This window comes from Perca fluviatilis, chromosome 8 (assembly GCF_010015445.1).
Source record: "Perca fluviatilis chromosome 8, GENO_Pfluv_1.0, whole genome shotgun sequence".
In the NCBI taxonomy this organism is placed as follows: Eukaryota; Metazoa; Chordata; class Actinopteri; order Perciformes; family Percidae; genus Perca; species Perca fluviatilis.
In genome coordinates, this window is record NC_053119.1 from 7,330,685 (window position 1) to 7,345,549 (window position 14,865).

General features: G+C 40.8%; 1 protein-coding gene across 2 annotated transcripts; it reads left to right on the top strand.

Annotated features, from left to right (window-relative positions):
• The first annotated feature begins 937 nt into the window (after nucleotides 1–937).
• On the top strand, nucleotides 938–12,454 carry gtse1 (G-2 and S-phase expressed 1). Of its 2 annotated transcripts, none has more exons than XM_039809053.1 (12): nucleotides 938–1,073; nucleotides 1,355–1,394; nucleotides 1,513–1,567; nucleotides 2,321–2,972; nucleotides 3,892–4,041; nucleotides 6,262–6,400; nucleotides 7,591–7,977; nucleotides 8,432–8,486; nucleotides 10,635–10,841; nucleotides 10,979–11,237; nucleotides 11,700–11,816; nucleotides 12,066–12,454. In XM_039809053.1, the coding sequence occupies exons 2-12, from the start codon at nucleotides 1,373–1,375 to the stop codon at nucleotides 12,150–12,152; spliced, it is 2,130 nt and encodes a 709-aa protein (XP_039664987.1). In that variant the 5' UTR covers nucleotides 938–1,073; nucleotides 1,355–1,372; the 3' UTR covers nucleotides 12,153–12,454. The 2 variants fall into 2 exon arrangements, with proteins under 2 accessions (XP_039664987.1, XP_039664988.1); XM_039809054.1 differs by having other exon boundaries at nucleotides 10,979–11,201.
• The last annotated feature ends 2,411 nt before the right edge of the window (nucleotides 12,455–14,865 follow it).

Consider the following 14,865-nt stretch of genomic DNA (forward strand, 5'->3'; position numbering starts at 1 on the left):
CACTGAACGTAACTATGATCGACCAATCAGAAAGCAGCTAGTTTCAGCTTTCGCTTTGTGTTATGGGATTTTCAAAATAATACGTGAAAGCTCAAAGTGTGGATCGCTGTAAAATGGTTCGGTCATACATTGTGATATATCTACATATAACGAATAAATTACCTACTGATGTAATATACAGTGTATGTGTTAAACATGGTTTTTGAAGGTTAGACCCAAAACATAGTCCGTTCATTGGTTTATCAATAGTAGGCTACATGTGCTGTGTATATGTGGTGAAGCCATCACACACATCTTCATCTGAAAAAAAGTGCCTCGATGTTTGTTGATATCTTTGTAACTGATCAAAGAGGCTTCACCGATGCTTACCTAGACCCCACTACATGGAGCATGGGAAAACTTATAAAGAAAAGATAGAAACATGTAAACGTAACAAATGTATACACGTCAAAATAAATCATAGATTAATTTTGAACTAAATAATATATTAAAAAAGACATAAATACACACAATTTAAAACTTAAATTATACACATTACATCACGTTCGCCTTCATGAATACCTTTGATTAATTTTCTTCTTTTGCTTAATGTTAGAAAAAAATGAACAATCTCAAACTCAAAAGGTTGTTTTACTAAATAAATACATTATATTAATGTATATGTATATATCATTGAGTGTAAATATTAATGGTATATATTAATGTAGGCTATTTATTACGTTTTTATTATTAGTTTATGTATTCTGTATTACTTTTTCTTTGTGAAAATAAATTATGTTATTGGAAGCAAACTTTTAAATCGTAGCACTAAAGCATTAAGATCATGGATTAAAACCATAGACTGTAAATATTTATATAAAACCAAAGAAACCCAGCTACCGGTTTTAAACTGAAACGGACTACAATCCCCACAAATGTGTTAACATTTACGTCACACACTTCCAACCAATGGCTGCGTGCGTTTGAGTCACGTCAGCAGCAGCGCAGCAGATTTGAATCGTTTGTGTGGTTTTGTGTCGCAGTTTGAATGCAGAGACGAAAAGAATATTTGTACGTTTTTAGAGAATTTTTAGGTTTGTATCTTTTTTTTGTTACTTCAATTAAGCTGTGGCTCTGTGCGAGTCCCGTGTGCAAATGTTCATGTTTAAATTGTCGGTTTAACAGTTCGCTACACTTTGATTTGGCTAACGTTAGCTAGTGAACTAGCTAGCTAGCATGACGACAAGTTCGTCTAACGTTAGCTAAGTGATACTTTCACTGTCTTCGCTGTTTATCAGAGTATTTCTGTAAAATATTGTCGTTATAGTTTGATATGCCGCTGTATGTCTGATCCGGATCAATCTGTTTCCCACAGACTAGAACCAACAGCGGGATGGACTGTCGAGCTAACAGCGGTAACGTTAACTTACGTTAACACTCCCTGACCCCGAGTCAGCATTTGTGCAGACCGTTATCACCATGTTCATGTGTTTTATTCACTGTTTTATCAACCACGTTTGTGTCTCTGAACAGATACGTTCTTTCTGAGTGAGAAGTTTGACTTCGATGTTTCTTTGTCACCTGCCAGGTAGGAAACGCATGATAGTTTCTGATGGGGGCCACAATAATCCCCAATACTCCGTGGTCGAGAAAGTATTCAGATCCTTAACCAGTTTACCCTTGTGTTGTCCTTCGGGTCCCAGTGACCCGAAGGACAACACAAGGGTTATGTACTTCCATTTACTTTTTTGAGAATTGCTCTCTAAACAAGGGTTAATACAGCACCTTAGTTCTTGTTTGTACAGCATTTTGGTCAGCTTAAACTGTGTTTAAATGTGTTCTAGAAATAAACTTTACTTACTTACTTTAAAAGAAACCGGTTTTAGAGAGCAATTCTCAACAAAGTAAACGGAAGTACATAATCCTTGTGTTGTCCTTCGGGTCACTGGGACCCGAAGGACCACACAAGGGTTAACTCCCATCATTATTTTTATTTCTAACCAGTTAGTAGTGACCCTGTAGCTCTCACTATGTTTTTTTTTCTTCACCAAATGTTTTAAATTAGAATAAAACTATAAAATGGACATGGACAATCAACTAGAACAAAGTATATAAAAGCAGCACTAAAGGGAGAAATACAACATTAAATCTAAATATATACACAGGAAAGATATACAGTTTAACAAATGTTTAAAAAAAAAGGGAACATTCACACATTAAAGCTGTCGTGATATGCTCTCGAGTTTGCATGTCTTGCGTTTTAGCTCTGTTTTTCTTAAATCATCACTGCTGTGAGCTGTTTGTGTTCCTCTCAGCTGTGATGTCTCTCTCTGCCCTGCAGCTCCAAAGGTGATGAAGATGAAGATGAGGTGTTTGTCGGTCCAGTCACCCATAAGGAAAGGTGTCTCTCTGTTAACGTGGTGTCTCAGCTTGAGAGTGATGTGCGAGAGAGCTGGAGTCCGCTGAGTGGAGATCAGCTGCACTCTGTGTTTCAGGAAGCCCACAAACTTGCCAACCGGCTGAAGTGCAGAGAACTGAGCCAGCCGCACTGTGAGGACGAAAAGACCACCAACGTGACTAATGACACCACAACTGACAGGGAGGAGTTCGTCCAGGACGCAGAGGCGAAACTGGGTGTGCTTGGTCAGACCGCCAGTGCACTCAGCCCCATCAAACGGCAGACCTTCTGTGTGCAGGACAGTCCCATGAAGCAGCTGCCGCCCGCTGTCCAGCAGCGCATACTCAGAGGAAGTATCTCCAACACAGCTTTATCCAGCCGGTACGCCACTGTCAACGCGGCTTCATCCACCCGCCCCACTGCCAGACTCAGCACCTCCAGCCCCATCGCCGGGGTCAAGCCTCAGCCCAGGACGGGGCTGCGAGGGAAAGCCGCAATGGGCGTCGTGCTGCCGAGCAAACCGGCTGCACCAACAACTTCCTGTTCAACAAGCAAGAGCAGAGTGGAGAAAACTAGACTGCAACCACCAAGCAAAGTAGGAGAGAAGTTAAATTTCTTTTACTCACAGGTTCATTCAGTCGGTCTTGATGGTGCCGTGTCAGTCTGTAAATAGAGCTGCAACATCAGTCGACTAATCTATTAGTCAATCAACAGAAGTCATTTTTCATGAAAAGGCGGTTTTTGCTCTTTTCTATTTCATTAATTGTATTAAACTGGATATCTTTAGGTTTTGGACTAACAAAACAAGACATTTAAAGACCTCTACTTTTTTTGAGAACCTGGGATAGAAATGTCTCACTATTTTCTGACATTTTATAGACCAAACGATTAAGCCATTAATCCCGAAAATAATCGACCTTAATCGATAATGAAATGTATCGTTAGTTGCAGCCCTAGTCTGTAACAGCAGATCTCTTGTAGGAACTCGCCAACCTGTAACCTGGTTCCTCCCAGAACCTGAGCGTACTGAAGCTTTTGAGTCTTTGGAACAAGGTTGTTCTTGTTTCCACTTTGTTTATCCCTAAATCAAAAGACAGTGCAGTTGAAGAAGCTGCCGGAGAACAGATGTGATAATGTAGTGTTTGGTTTTGCTCCTCTGCTAATATCCATCTTACCTGAACGTAACTGGGAAATGTAATAATTAAAGTACCCTGACTTAGATTTAGTTGCCCAAAACTGCTTCCAAGAACTTTCCCCCAAAGCAGGCAGAGAACAGTGGAAACAAAAGCGGGGTGTTGAATTCCTGCAGTTGAAAGGCGTAATTATGTTTCCACTTGGTGATTTTTTTTTTTTTTTTTTTTTCTGTCTCTTTGTATATGTTTGTACTCAACGTTTGAAAGCTACACTTGCCTGCTGGGAATCAAATTTGATGTTTTGGGAAATGGTTTCTTGTGGACACATTTGTGTTCATCACCTTTTTGTTTTTTTTGTTGTTTTTTTTCCTCCTGTTTTAGGCGGTGGGGGGTTGTAAGCGGGGCCTGTCCAGCAGGGCGGACTCAAGTGAGGATCTGCTCTCGGATTCAGCGAGCATGGCATCTGACATCAGCGATTCTTCCCTCAACTCCAGCCTTCTGGGAAAACGCATGCTGGCTCCGCCCTCCAAGGTAACACCTTTCACTGCAGCGAAACACATTACAGGCCGAGTCAGTCTGCGATTATTTACGTTTTTGCAAATGGAAACACCCACTCAGTCTTGGCAAAAAGCAGTGACAGTTGGCTAATCAATAAGGTATGAATAATGTGAACGTGACTAGCGGAGTCAGGGTTAGCTGTGCTAAGTGGGGAGGAAAAAAGCACATTAGCTAAGCAATGTACTGCTGTGGACACCACGTTATGCAGGGGTAGCGGCAGTGACAACTCCTGTGTTCAGCGAGGTGGAATTATTGTTTTTGTTAATGGAGTCTGGTGGATGTAAAGAGTGACTATTTATTTATTTATTTATTTATTTATTTATTTTATTTATATATTCAGTTCTCCGTTGTATAGCGCTGTCTGACGGCAAGGTAAAGCGTTGAAAATATTTTAAATATAGCGTTAACTTAAACTGATATTATCGTGTATATATATCATGATATATAAATTATAATATAACAATTTCAGAACAGGTTACATAGACCCTAAGGAAAGCCAAACTGCTAAATGTATTACCCGGGCACAGAGATATCGGCAGCCCTCGGGGCTCTGCAGCCAGCGCAACTGTTTCTGGGTTGCTGGACAACCAAATGCTGCTGCCCTGACTGAGCTCCGCAGGGCTCAGCGGGCCGCTGCCCGTCCAGTAACGCAGAAACAGTGACTTTGCGCCGGCCGCAGAGCCCCGCAGGCTGCCGATATCTCTGTGCCCGAGTAGCAGTGCTTCGGCTGTAGCCTACTTCCACCCAATATAGTCCCAAGTCAGTATCTACCTAGGAAATCGTCTAGTCTTAATCTCCATTGCTATTTGTACTTGTTGTGAATACGCAGGCCACAAGAAGTAATTAGGTTTTGTTTTTGTTGTTGTTGGGTTACTTTTACTCACGACATGCTAACGGCAACAAAGGATTCCATTCATTACGCTAAGCTAAGTTAGCAGCAGCGCTGCCAAACTAAGACAATGCATGCAGTGAGACAGAAATGAGACGGTGAATAACCTTATTTCAACAAACGGTGGCGTATTCCTTTAAAGTATTGGGTTTCTTTCCTTTGGTGCAAACCACTCTAAAAGGCACTACACTTAGTTAGTTTAAGTGCTTGGTTCTTAAATGCCACCCAAGATGCAGAGAACAGGAAAAACTGGTGTCTTTTTAGTTAAGGAACAAACACTGTGCTGAAAATACTTTCAGTACAGGGCTCCAGACTAACTTTTTGCCTTGGTCGCACTGGTGCGCCTAACTTTTTTTTATTTAGGTGCACCAGCACAAAATTTAGGTGCACCCAAATTTTTCCTTGCGTCGCCATTAACACCACAATTTCAAGGTCACCTTTTTATCACACTATATATATATATATATATATATATATATATATATATAGTTATTATGTCAATTATTTTAAACAAGAATAAGGAGTTGGTACTTTTTTTTTATTTATTTGGAGAGACTAAAGAAAATGTTTCCAGGATAAAAGTTTCTTTACAGTCGTGCCATGTCATAGACAGTAAAAACAGCAAAACAGTGACAGAGCACACTAATACACACTTATGTACACACACACGGCCGTATGTTCAGCGTGAAAGTACGTCGTCCGTTATATAGTGAATTGTCAGGCTGATGAAAGGCTCCATGGTATGGTGCCATGTCATTCCTCTGACGCTCCATTATTCCGACCTCTCAATAACAGCAATTTGACGTTAAAACGTACTTTAATTTGACCAAATGTGAACGTTGGGATTTGAATACATTAGGAACTAGGGCTGGGCAATATGTCGATATTATATCGACATCAATGTGAGACTCTATCGTCTTTGGATATTGTAATGGTGTGATATGACATAGTGTTGTCTTCTCCTGGTTTTGAAGGCTGCATTACAGTGAAGTGATGTCATTTTCTGAACTTACCAGACTGTTGTAGCTGTTCTATTTGTTGTGCCTTTAACCACCTAGTCATAATATCCACTTTATTAGTGATTATTTATTAAAAATCTAATTTTTTTTTTTCTATTTTGTGAAGGCACCAAAATATTGTGATATTTGATTTTCTCCGTATCAACTAGCTCTATAAGGAGCACTACTAAGCTACAGAAAGATATAAAAAAAACTTGCCCTTTAAATGAAACCATTGATTATGTATATTATTATAAACATCTTGACATGGTGAGGAAAATAACTGACGGCTGTTTCCTCCATCAGAGTGCTGTGAGGAACCGGCGGTCAGGTGTGAAAGCTCCGCCCCTACAGAAGAGGAGGGTAACGGAGAGGAAGAACACGTCCTCATCCTCGTCCTCGGTGTCCAGCTTCAACTCCAGCCTATCTGTGTCCCCCGCTAAAGGTATGCTAACAGCTAATTTATACCCAAACTCAACCAACCGCTAACAAGAAGGAGTAGGCCTCAACCACACATTAGCAATTAACAAGTATCCGTCCAATATGCTGTGAACAAAAATGCAACGTGAGGAAAAGACTTCTCAAACATTGCACTTTTCCCCCCTTACTGACAAAACTCAAGACAAACTGACCAAACACAAACTCAGCAGTAACCTGCACTTATCTAAAAAAACTAATAGGCCCTTTTCACAGCAGCCATTTTGACAGGTCATTGCAAGGCAGACGCAGGTGAAATTAATTATCATCCCGTTCCATTTAGTGTCTCACACACATTCCAGTGAGCAAGCACCTGCATGCTAGCCTATACCAGTGCCTTAGCCCCCCTAAATGGAACAGGGCCATAATTAATGGTATTTAATACACCTGTGTTTACCCTGCAATGACATCTAAAAATGGCTGTTGTGAACACTGGGGTTTGTTCATATATCATTCATGATTTATACAACATTTTATTCCTAAAAATGTGGAGAAAATTGAATTTTTATGGCTGTTGACAGTATTTTATTAATTATGGATAGGGCTAGGCAATATATCGATATTATAATAGATATCGTGATATGAGACTAGATATCGTCTTAGATTTCGGATATCGTAATATCGTGATATGACATAAGTGTTGTCTTTTCCTGGTTTTAAAAGCTGCATTACAGTAAAGTGATGTACTTTTCTGAACTTACCAGACTGTTCTAGCTCTTCTATTATTTGCCTTTTCCCCACTTAGACATTATGTCCACATTACTGATGATTATTTATCTAAAATCTAAGTGTGAAGATATTTTGTTAAAGACCCAATTGTCAACCCTAGAATATCGCCTCGATATCGAGGTATTTGGTCAAGAATATCGTGATATCTAATTTTCTCCATATCGCCCAGCCCTAATTATGGAATGGCAAAAGAGATATCCAAAATTACCTATTTTTTCCCTTATTCACCTTTAGTTTCTCCCCTACATTTTGAGACTTAGAGTGTGAGATTTTCTGAAGGTCCGAGACACTGTATTTTGTACACTGCTAACAGCAGTTGCTAGTTAGTTAGCAGGTAACAAACTTAACAACAGCTAACTAAACAGCTGACTACCCTGCTCTCATCGTCCAATCAGAGCGTGCAGCAGTACAGGTGTTTTCTCCTTTCAGGTAAACTGAACTCCTCTCTGAACCGGAGTTTGAGCAGCTCCACCAGCAGCATCAGCAGACCGGCCAATCACAGCAGACCACGTCGCTCCTCCGTCTACGATGCCGTAGAGACAGCGCCCTGTCCCGCTGGCCGCCGCTCCCTGTCCGTTCAGGCCAGGAAGCTGTCCGAGGTGGAGCGTGTCAAAGCCACTAAGTCCACGCCGCTGAAGAGAGCTGAGGCCACGCCCCTCAAGCCTACGCCTGGCAAGAGGATTTTGGAGAGGACAGCCTCCGTCCCCACCTCCGCATCAGCCCAGCTGCAGAGCAGATCAAGGATCAAATCCAAACCCGAGGCCCTGGTCCTACCGACACCCAACGGAGGGGTCAGAGGAGTCCGCCAAGGTGACGGTAAGTGACGCTGATGATGTCAGAGATTAATGTCGGCTTATTAATTCATCACATTGGTTTTACATCAATTTATTTCATCCTGGAGTTCATTCAGAAAACTTTTGAAACCGGATTCTTTCAAACAATAACAAAAACATATTACAAACTTCGCTGCATATTATTTAAATTTAGCACACATATTACTAAAAAAAATGTTGAGACATGTTGAGATATATATAGATAGATAGATAGATAGATAGATAGATAGATAGATAGATAGATAGATAGATAGATATATTTATTTCAATTCCCTCCTTCTGTATGTTGTAAACGGAACCCCTCAAAATTCACACTGCGTCAGATATTTTTTCCATTTTACCTGCACACATCCATTACTGTGGTTCTGTGTTAACTAAGGCTACCTTTCTAGCTGTCTGTCTCTCACTCTTTCTGTGTTTTTGGGTTTCACCTCCAGACATCACAAAGATGCTTAAGCCAAAGAGGCTGATGTCCGTGAGCAGCGTGGACAGGTAGATGACTTCCCATTACACTACAACACCATCAGCATGTAGTCAGCTGTAGGGTAACATCATTCATGTGTATGAAAATACCTCAGTTTGACTGACAATGCTGGATCTGTTCTGGACTCGAAGCTCCACAGTTTGAAATTCTCATCTAACTATAAATCAAGGAACCGTGTGTGTGTGTGTGTGTGTGTGTGTGTGTGTGTGTGTGTGTGTGTGTGTGTGTGTGTGTGTGTGTGTGTGTGTGTGTGTGTGTGTGTGTGTGTGTGTGTGTGTGTGTGTGTGTGTGTGTGTGTGTGTGTGTGTGTGTGTGTGTGTGTGTGTGTGTGTGTGTGTGTGTGTGTGTGTGTGTGTGTCTCTGTCTGTCGCATGTGCAGTACAGTGGCGAGGAGATGCTACATCCATAGACAGCTAATTGTGTTTCACAGATCCATGTTCACAGCTCTGCTACCAAGGGAGAGCCTACGATCCTCTCTACAGCGGCGGGGGTAAAAAGTGACTAGTGACAAATCTAGACCTTGTGTAGAAGAGAGATGCTAGTATTGTCTGGAGACCGTAGAGTATATAGTAGAAACTGTAGAAACACCACGGCCAAAAAGGGAAAGTGCCCCGAACGTCATTTATCAGTCTGGTTGTTCACCCTCTCTGCGGCAGTGTGTCCGCTTGAACTGATCTGTATTTTGATATATATTTTAGTTGTTAATAAAGGCCTATATAACATTTGAGGTCTGGGTAATCGGGTACTTTATCTACTGTAAGGCATGGATACCAGACCCAAGTCCGACGGGAACCGACAGGCCAGGTTCGGACAGATATTTAGAAATTATGGTCTGGTTCGGGTCGGGCACATCAGCGCAATAAGGCATTTGTTGTAAAATGGTGCTGCGGCTCCTTGAAGAGAGCCCAGTGCGTGTGGAAAGTGGGCAGAAGAGAGATGGAGAAAGAGGAAGCAGATGTGTTGTATGCAAACAGAGTAGAGTTGGTGCAATAAGTTTAGGTTTTGTACACAGTGTGTGTGATGTCCCAAATAAACCCCAGACTGAAAGCCAAGTTCAGTCATTTGCTCACCAGAAACAGGATATTAACCCAGACGATATTCATGTTATAACGTCGGCCCTGGAGGTAACGAGTCTCCCCTGGTTTTCTGACCACAGTCGGAAAAGAATCGATCAGGAAAGGTTAACACGTTGAACATTTTAACGGCTTAACGTGCGCTTGTTGCCCCGTGTGAGCTGATTCCTCATCTGTTGACATTTCCGAATGCCTTCCTACAGTTGCGTAATAAAAGCTTTCCACACAACAACGTAGCCTACATGTGTCATTAGTATGAGGGAAAAAAAGAGATTTTAACTGTCGGGCTCGGACACAAATTTCTTAATGCCTGTCGGACGCGGGCCGGGCTCAGACAGAAAAATTCGCCCCGATCCGAACTCTAATCTGCTGAACTATAACCATGACAAACCAACCAGATTTGATTGGCAGAGCACATGAAAGGCTACACTTCATCTGTATCATCTTCTAGTCTAGTTTGTTTAATATGTAAATGGTTAAAAATAGCAAGGTTATGTAGTTTTCAATAAATAAATAGTTCATGAACCTTCGTTGGACTAGTTTATTACTGAACCCAGCCATCATGCGCAGTCTCATCCTGCGCCACCCTCCATTACAAGGAAATTCTCAACCTGTGGGTAACACTGACGAGACATGCCCACAACAGGTTGTCTTATGTTGGAACTAGGGTGTGTTGGGTATGCAAGCAATCAAATCATCAAAGTGATGAAAGTGGTGAAACTTGATGATCAAGTTTGTGTGGTTAAGGCGGTTTGGTGACTTGAAACGCTCGCCTCAAAGTATGTAAGAAAAGTTTCTTACATGAGGCCCGATGTAAGCATAACTTTTTTTTTTTACAAGAGCTTCAATTATATTAAAACAAAAAAAACTGATTATCTGCTTTGAACACCTTATCACAAGCCGGTCATAATCCATAAAAGCCAGGGGAAACTGGACATGAACTTAAATTCTTAGGAATATTAGATGATAATAAAATAAAAATGGTGATACAAAAATAAACCCCTGCACCTTCTGCTATCGCTCTGTGCTGAATCTCAGATCTAAAGTTGTTTCTTAGGGTTAAATTCTACCTATCTCCTGTAGTCTTCCTCAGAAGCCCTTTGTCGGTCCTCTGACGCCTTCTGCCGGAAGCTGCAGGTCACTGCAGGTGAAAGCGCGGCGTCCCTCAGCCCTCCCCACCCCAGTGAAGCGCAGGATGTCCGCTATGCCCGTCGCCACGCCCACCAGACCGCCACTCACCTCAGACTCGGACCCCGTCCCCGCCTCGGCCAGGAGTGAGAGAAGCTGCAGGTAAAATGCTTTCAACCGCTGTCAACCAATAGGAAAGCTAGCCTGACCTCCTTATCTGAGAGGCTGGTCCTACTGCTGCAGATCACCGTGACAACCCATTTAGAGGTCTTACTCGGTGTGTTGTTGTTTCTGTGTAGCCCCGCGTCTGCAGACTCGCAGAAGGCGGAGCCTATTGATGCCCCTGACGTCCAGCCCTTCTGTCTGGAGGAGGAGCCCCCTGTTGCTCCGCCCTCCAGCCCTCCACAGGCCGACCAATCGGAGAGCACAGATCCTGGATCAAAGAGTCAGGGCGAATCCGAGCCCGGCATTAACCTTATCGAACTGGAATCTAAAGAGGACAGCGACAACAAAACACCGGAGGTCAGAGGTCACACACACCAGTTCTTATCTGCTCAGGTCTGTTTACATCCTGGATTTGTCAGATATTAAATTAATTATTTAAAAAAACAAATATCTTAATTTGTTTTCCAGGAAATAAATAAATACAGGATGTGCTTTTGTTTCTTGTCTGCATTTTTGTTTGAGTGTTTTCATTTTCAGTTTGATGTGTAAAATGTTTAGTGATGAACCTCTAACCGGAGTTACTATATATATATACTAACTATTTACAAGTTTGTGGTCTTGGCTCAGGTTGCCGTTTGAGGGCTCAGGTTGCCGTTTGAGGTCTCATCAGAGGTTTTTGTTCCTGTGCTAGTGGCAACAGTGCGGTTTGATTCATAAACAAATGACTCGGACTGATTAATCCGTAATCGAAATACTCGGCGATTAATTTAATAGTTGACAACCAATCAATTAATCTTTGCAGCTCTACTTATCTTCGAAACCTCACAGATCTTCATGACTCTGTTCTCTCTTCAGGTTCTCCTGTTGGATCTTCCAGCTCCGACTCTGCATCCTCGAGAGAAACTGCTCATCGACCTGACCAACACCCCCGACCTGATCCGGACCAACAGCAAGACCTGCACCACAACTCAGGTAAGGGACACCTCAGTTTACATCCACAAACAAACATCCGTCAGGGAGAAAGAGCAAATGTAATTTTCTGACTTTTTAACAAGTTAATTTAACCTTTTTTATTTTGGAAAAAACATACCAGATACAAATAATAATAATAATAATAATTATTATTATTATTATTATTATTATTATGTCTTGAAACATGTCGGAGGGGATCTTCAAATATAAGCTGGCATTTTCATACTGTACGTTTTTTTTTTTCGGCAGCTGATCGACCTGAGCTCTCCGTTAATAAAGTGGAGTCCAGAAGATAAGGGGGAGAACAACGCTCCACTCATCAACCTGTCCTTCTGATCCAGATCCTACTGAAGACCTGGATCTAATGGAGTCTGCAGTAAACTGGACTAGTAGCAGGTTTCTAACTTCAGAAACTCTAATAATTATAATGCAGTTAAGATAATGAAAGATTTGTTTTATAAGTAAAGTCTTTACTGAAGCAGAGTATTATGTTTTTAGATTTTAAAATCAGGTGGAATGATGAAAATATTCAGAGGTTGCTGAAGGTTTTCTGCACCTGATTGTACTTTAATTTGTCTCCGTCTTGCTGCTCTTATTGATGTCTGTTAAATAAATGTTGTTAATGTCACTACTGGAAACGTTCATGTCCCTGTGTGTTGATGCTGAACACCAACATGGAAACCTGATTGTTCATAAATATATCTGAGTTCACTCCAGACCAAACTAAAAAGAAAAAATTTAATCGAACATCAGACTGAAAATGTAGAGAACAAACTGAACAAAATGTACGGGTGATTCTGCAGCTGTCAAGCTGTTTGTTGAATGTTGACGTGAATGGAATGAAAACGAAATGAATGAATTAAATATTTAGTTTGAACTATTAAAAAATAAAAATAAAGAAATGCATAACAAAAACGGAACAAAATTTCAACGTAACACTCAACGCGTTCGAAAAGGGATAGGTAGAAGACCTAGGCTCCTCAGGTCCTACCCCTACACTTTACCACAACTAAATCAGTCAAACAAGATACATCAAACTGGCCTTTTTAAATACTACTCCAATTACGTCCTACTTTATCTAGCTATTAAGATAAAGAACTAACAAAAAACAAAATCAAGCAGCAGAACATCAGTTATTTTCACTCGCTGTACTTTTCAAAAATAAATCTTTTGTACTTTGTACTTGTACTTTTTTTTTTTTTTTTAATTGCAACATATTTTCACTTTGATCAATTTGTTCAGACTTCCAAAAAGCGCCCCCCGAATCAAAATACACAAACTTTTGAGCTTTGTTCAAGCATACCGTTTGAAATTTAAAACCCCTCTGAAGTTAAAACAGCCCTCTCTATCTGTGAAAATTTGTATGTTTCCAGGAAGCTGTTTATTTTTTGCTTAATAGATTATTTGTGCAGTCTTAAATTATACCAGGTCTTCAAACTTTCAGGTGTGCAATTTCATATACAGTAAATTGGTATTCTTATGATGTCCTACATTGTTCACCATCCTTATTGCTCTTGTAGTGTAGTGTGTAGTGATTGTAAGGTGGTTTTGTAGGTGTTGCCCCATACTTCAACACAGTAATTTAAATATGGTAACACAAGTGAACTATACAAAATATATAAAGTGCTTTCTCAATCAATACATTCCTTGCTATCCTCATTACTCCAATACTCTGTGCTACTTTTGCTCTAACATGTTTAATGCAGGGTTTGCAGCTGATTTTGTAATTAAGAATCGCACCCAGAAATGTGTTTTAATACACTTTCAATTTCAACATTAATCATTAATTTTACTTGTATTAGTTTTGCTGTTTCTGAACCGCATAAGTTTGGTTTTAATCTAAATTTAACGATCAAACCTAGAGTACTCATGTCTGCTGTGACCACCTCCAAAAGCTGCTGCAAATTATCAGAACCGAAAATATTAGTGTCATCTGCAAAAATGTCAAATTTTTAAAAAGGTTTGTCACCCTACATGTCATTTATGTATAGTTCCACATAATTTGGGACCCAAAATCGACCTCTGTGGGACTCCACAAGTGATACCAAAGCACTCTGATCTGTACTCCCCTATTTGCACAAATTCAAGTCTGTTGTGTAACTTTTCATCCAATCAAGTACAACCTCTCAAATACCATACTTGTTTTGATTAATAAATGGTGATCAATTGTATCGAAAGCTGAGTCAGCCCTCCCTTTTTTTTTTTTTTTCGAACGAGAGGATCTAAAATTGAGGCATTATAAATGTAAGCCCAGATTTTTCATTTATATTTGTTTGCTGAAAGAAGCAAGCCAAGCAGCGTGAACTTTTAAGACGACATCAAGATGATCAAGAGAGAAGTAGTACTTGAAGCTTTGAGCAGGATCTGCAATGCCAGAGTAACTTCTGCTCAAAGACAAAGATCAGAAGATGGACTGACCGCTGACATTTTTGCAGAAGCCGCGCAGCTGTCCATCCATGAACTCATCACAGCCCTGTGTGGTCATACAACCTGGTAATTATTGCAAATGTCATTAACTTCTATGCTGAGTATTATTTCTGTGCATGTTTTTGAAACGGTTTGCAGTTTTGGTTTCAAATTCCGTAGATAGGAATTTTTATATTTAGGTTGGAGCCTAAGGGAGGTAGAAGTGTCTCACAAAAAGTGGTTTCTAGAGAGAGAGAGAGAATGGTGGCCCAATGGTTAGCACTGTGGCCTCACAGCAAGAAGGTTCTGGGTTTGAATCCAGGTCGTTCCGGCCCTTTCTGTGTGGAGTTTGTATGTTCTCCCCATGTTTGCGTGGGTTTCCTCTGGGTGCTCTGGTTTCCCCCACCATCAAAAACATGTACTAGGTTCTCCAGTCAGTGCCCTTGATCAAGGTACTGGCTCAAATCTGGAGTGGGTTCCCAGGCGCTGTAAATGGCTGCCCACTGCTCCCTTGAGGGATGGGTTAAATGCAGAGAATAAATTTCGCTACATGTATGTGACAATAAAGTACCTTTACCTATATAGTTTTGAGAATATTATAGATCCAAGAGAACTGACAGGACGGGACTGAAAAAAATGCTAC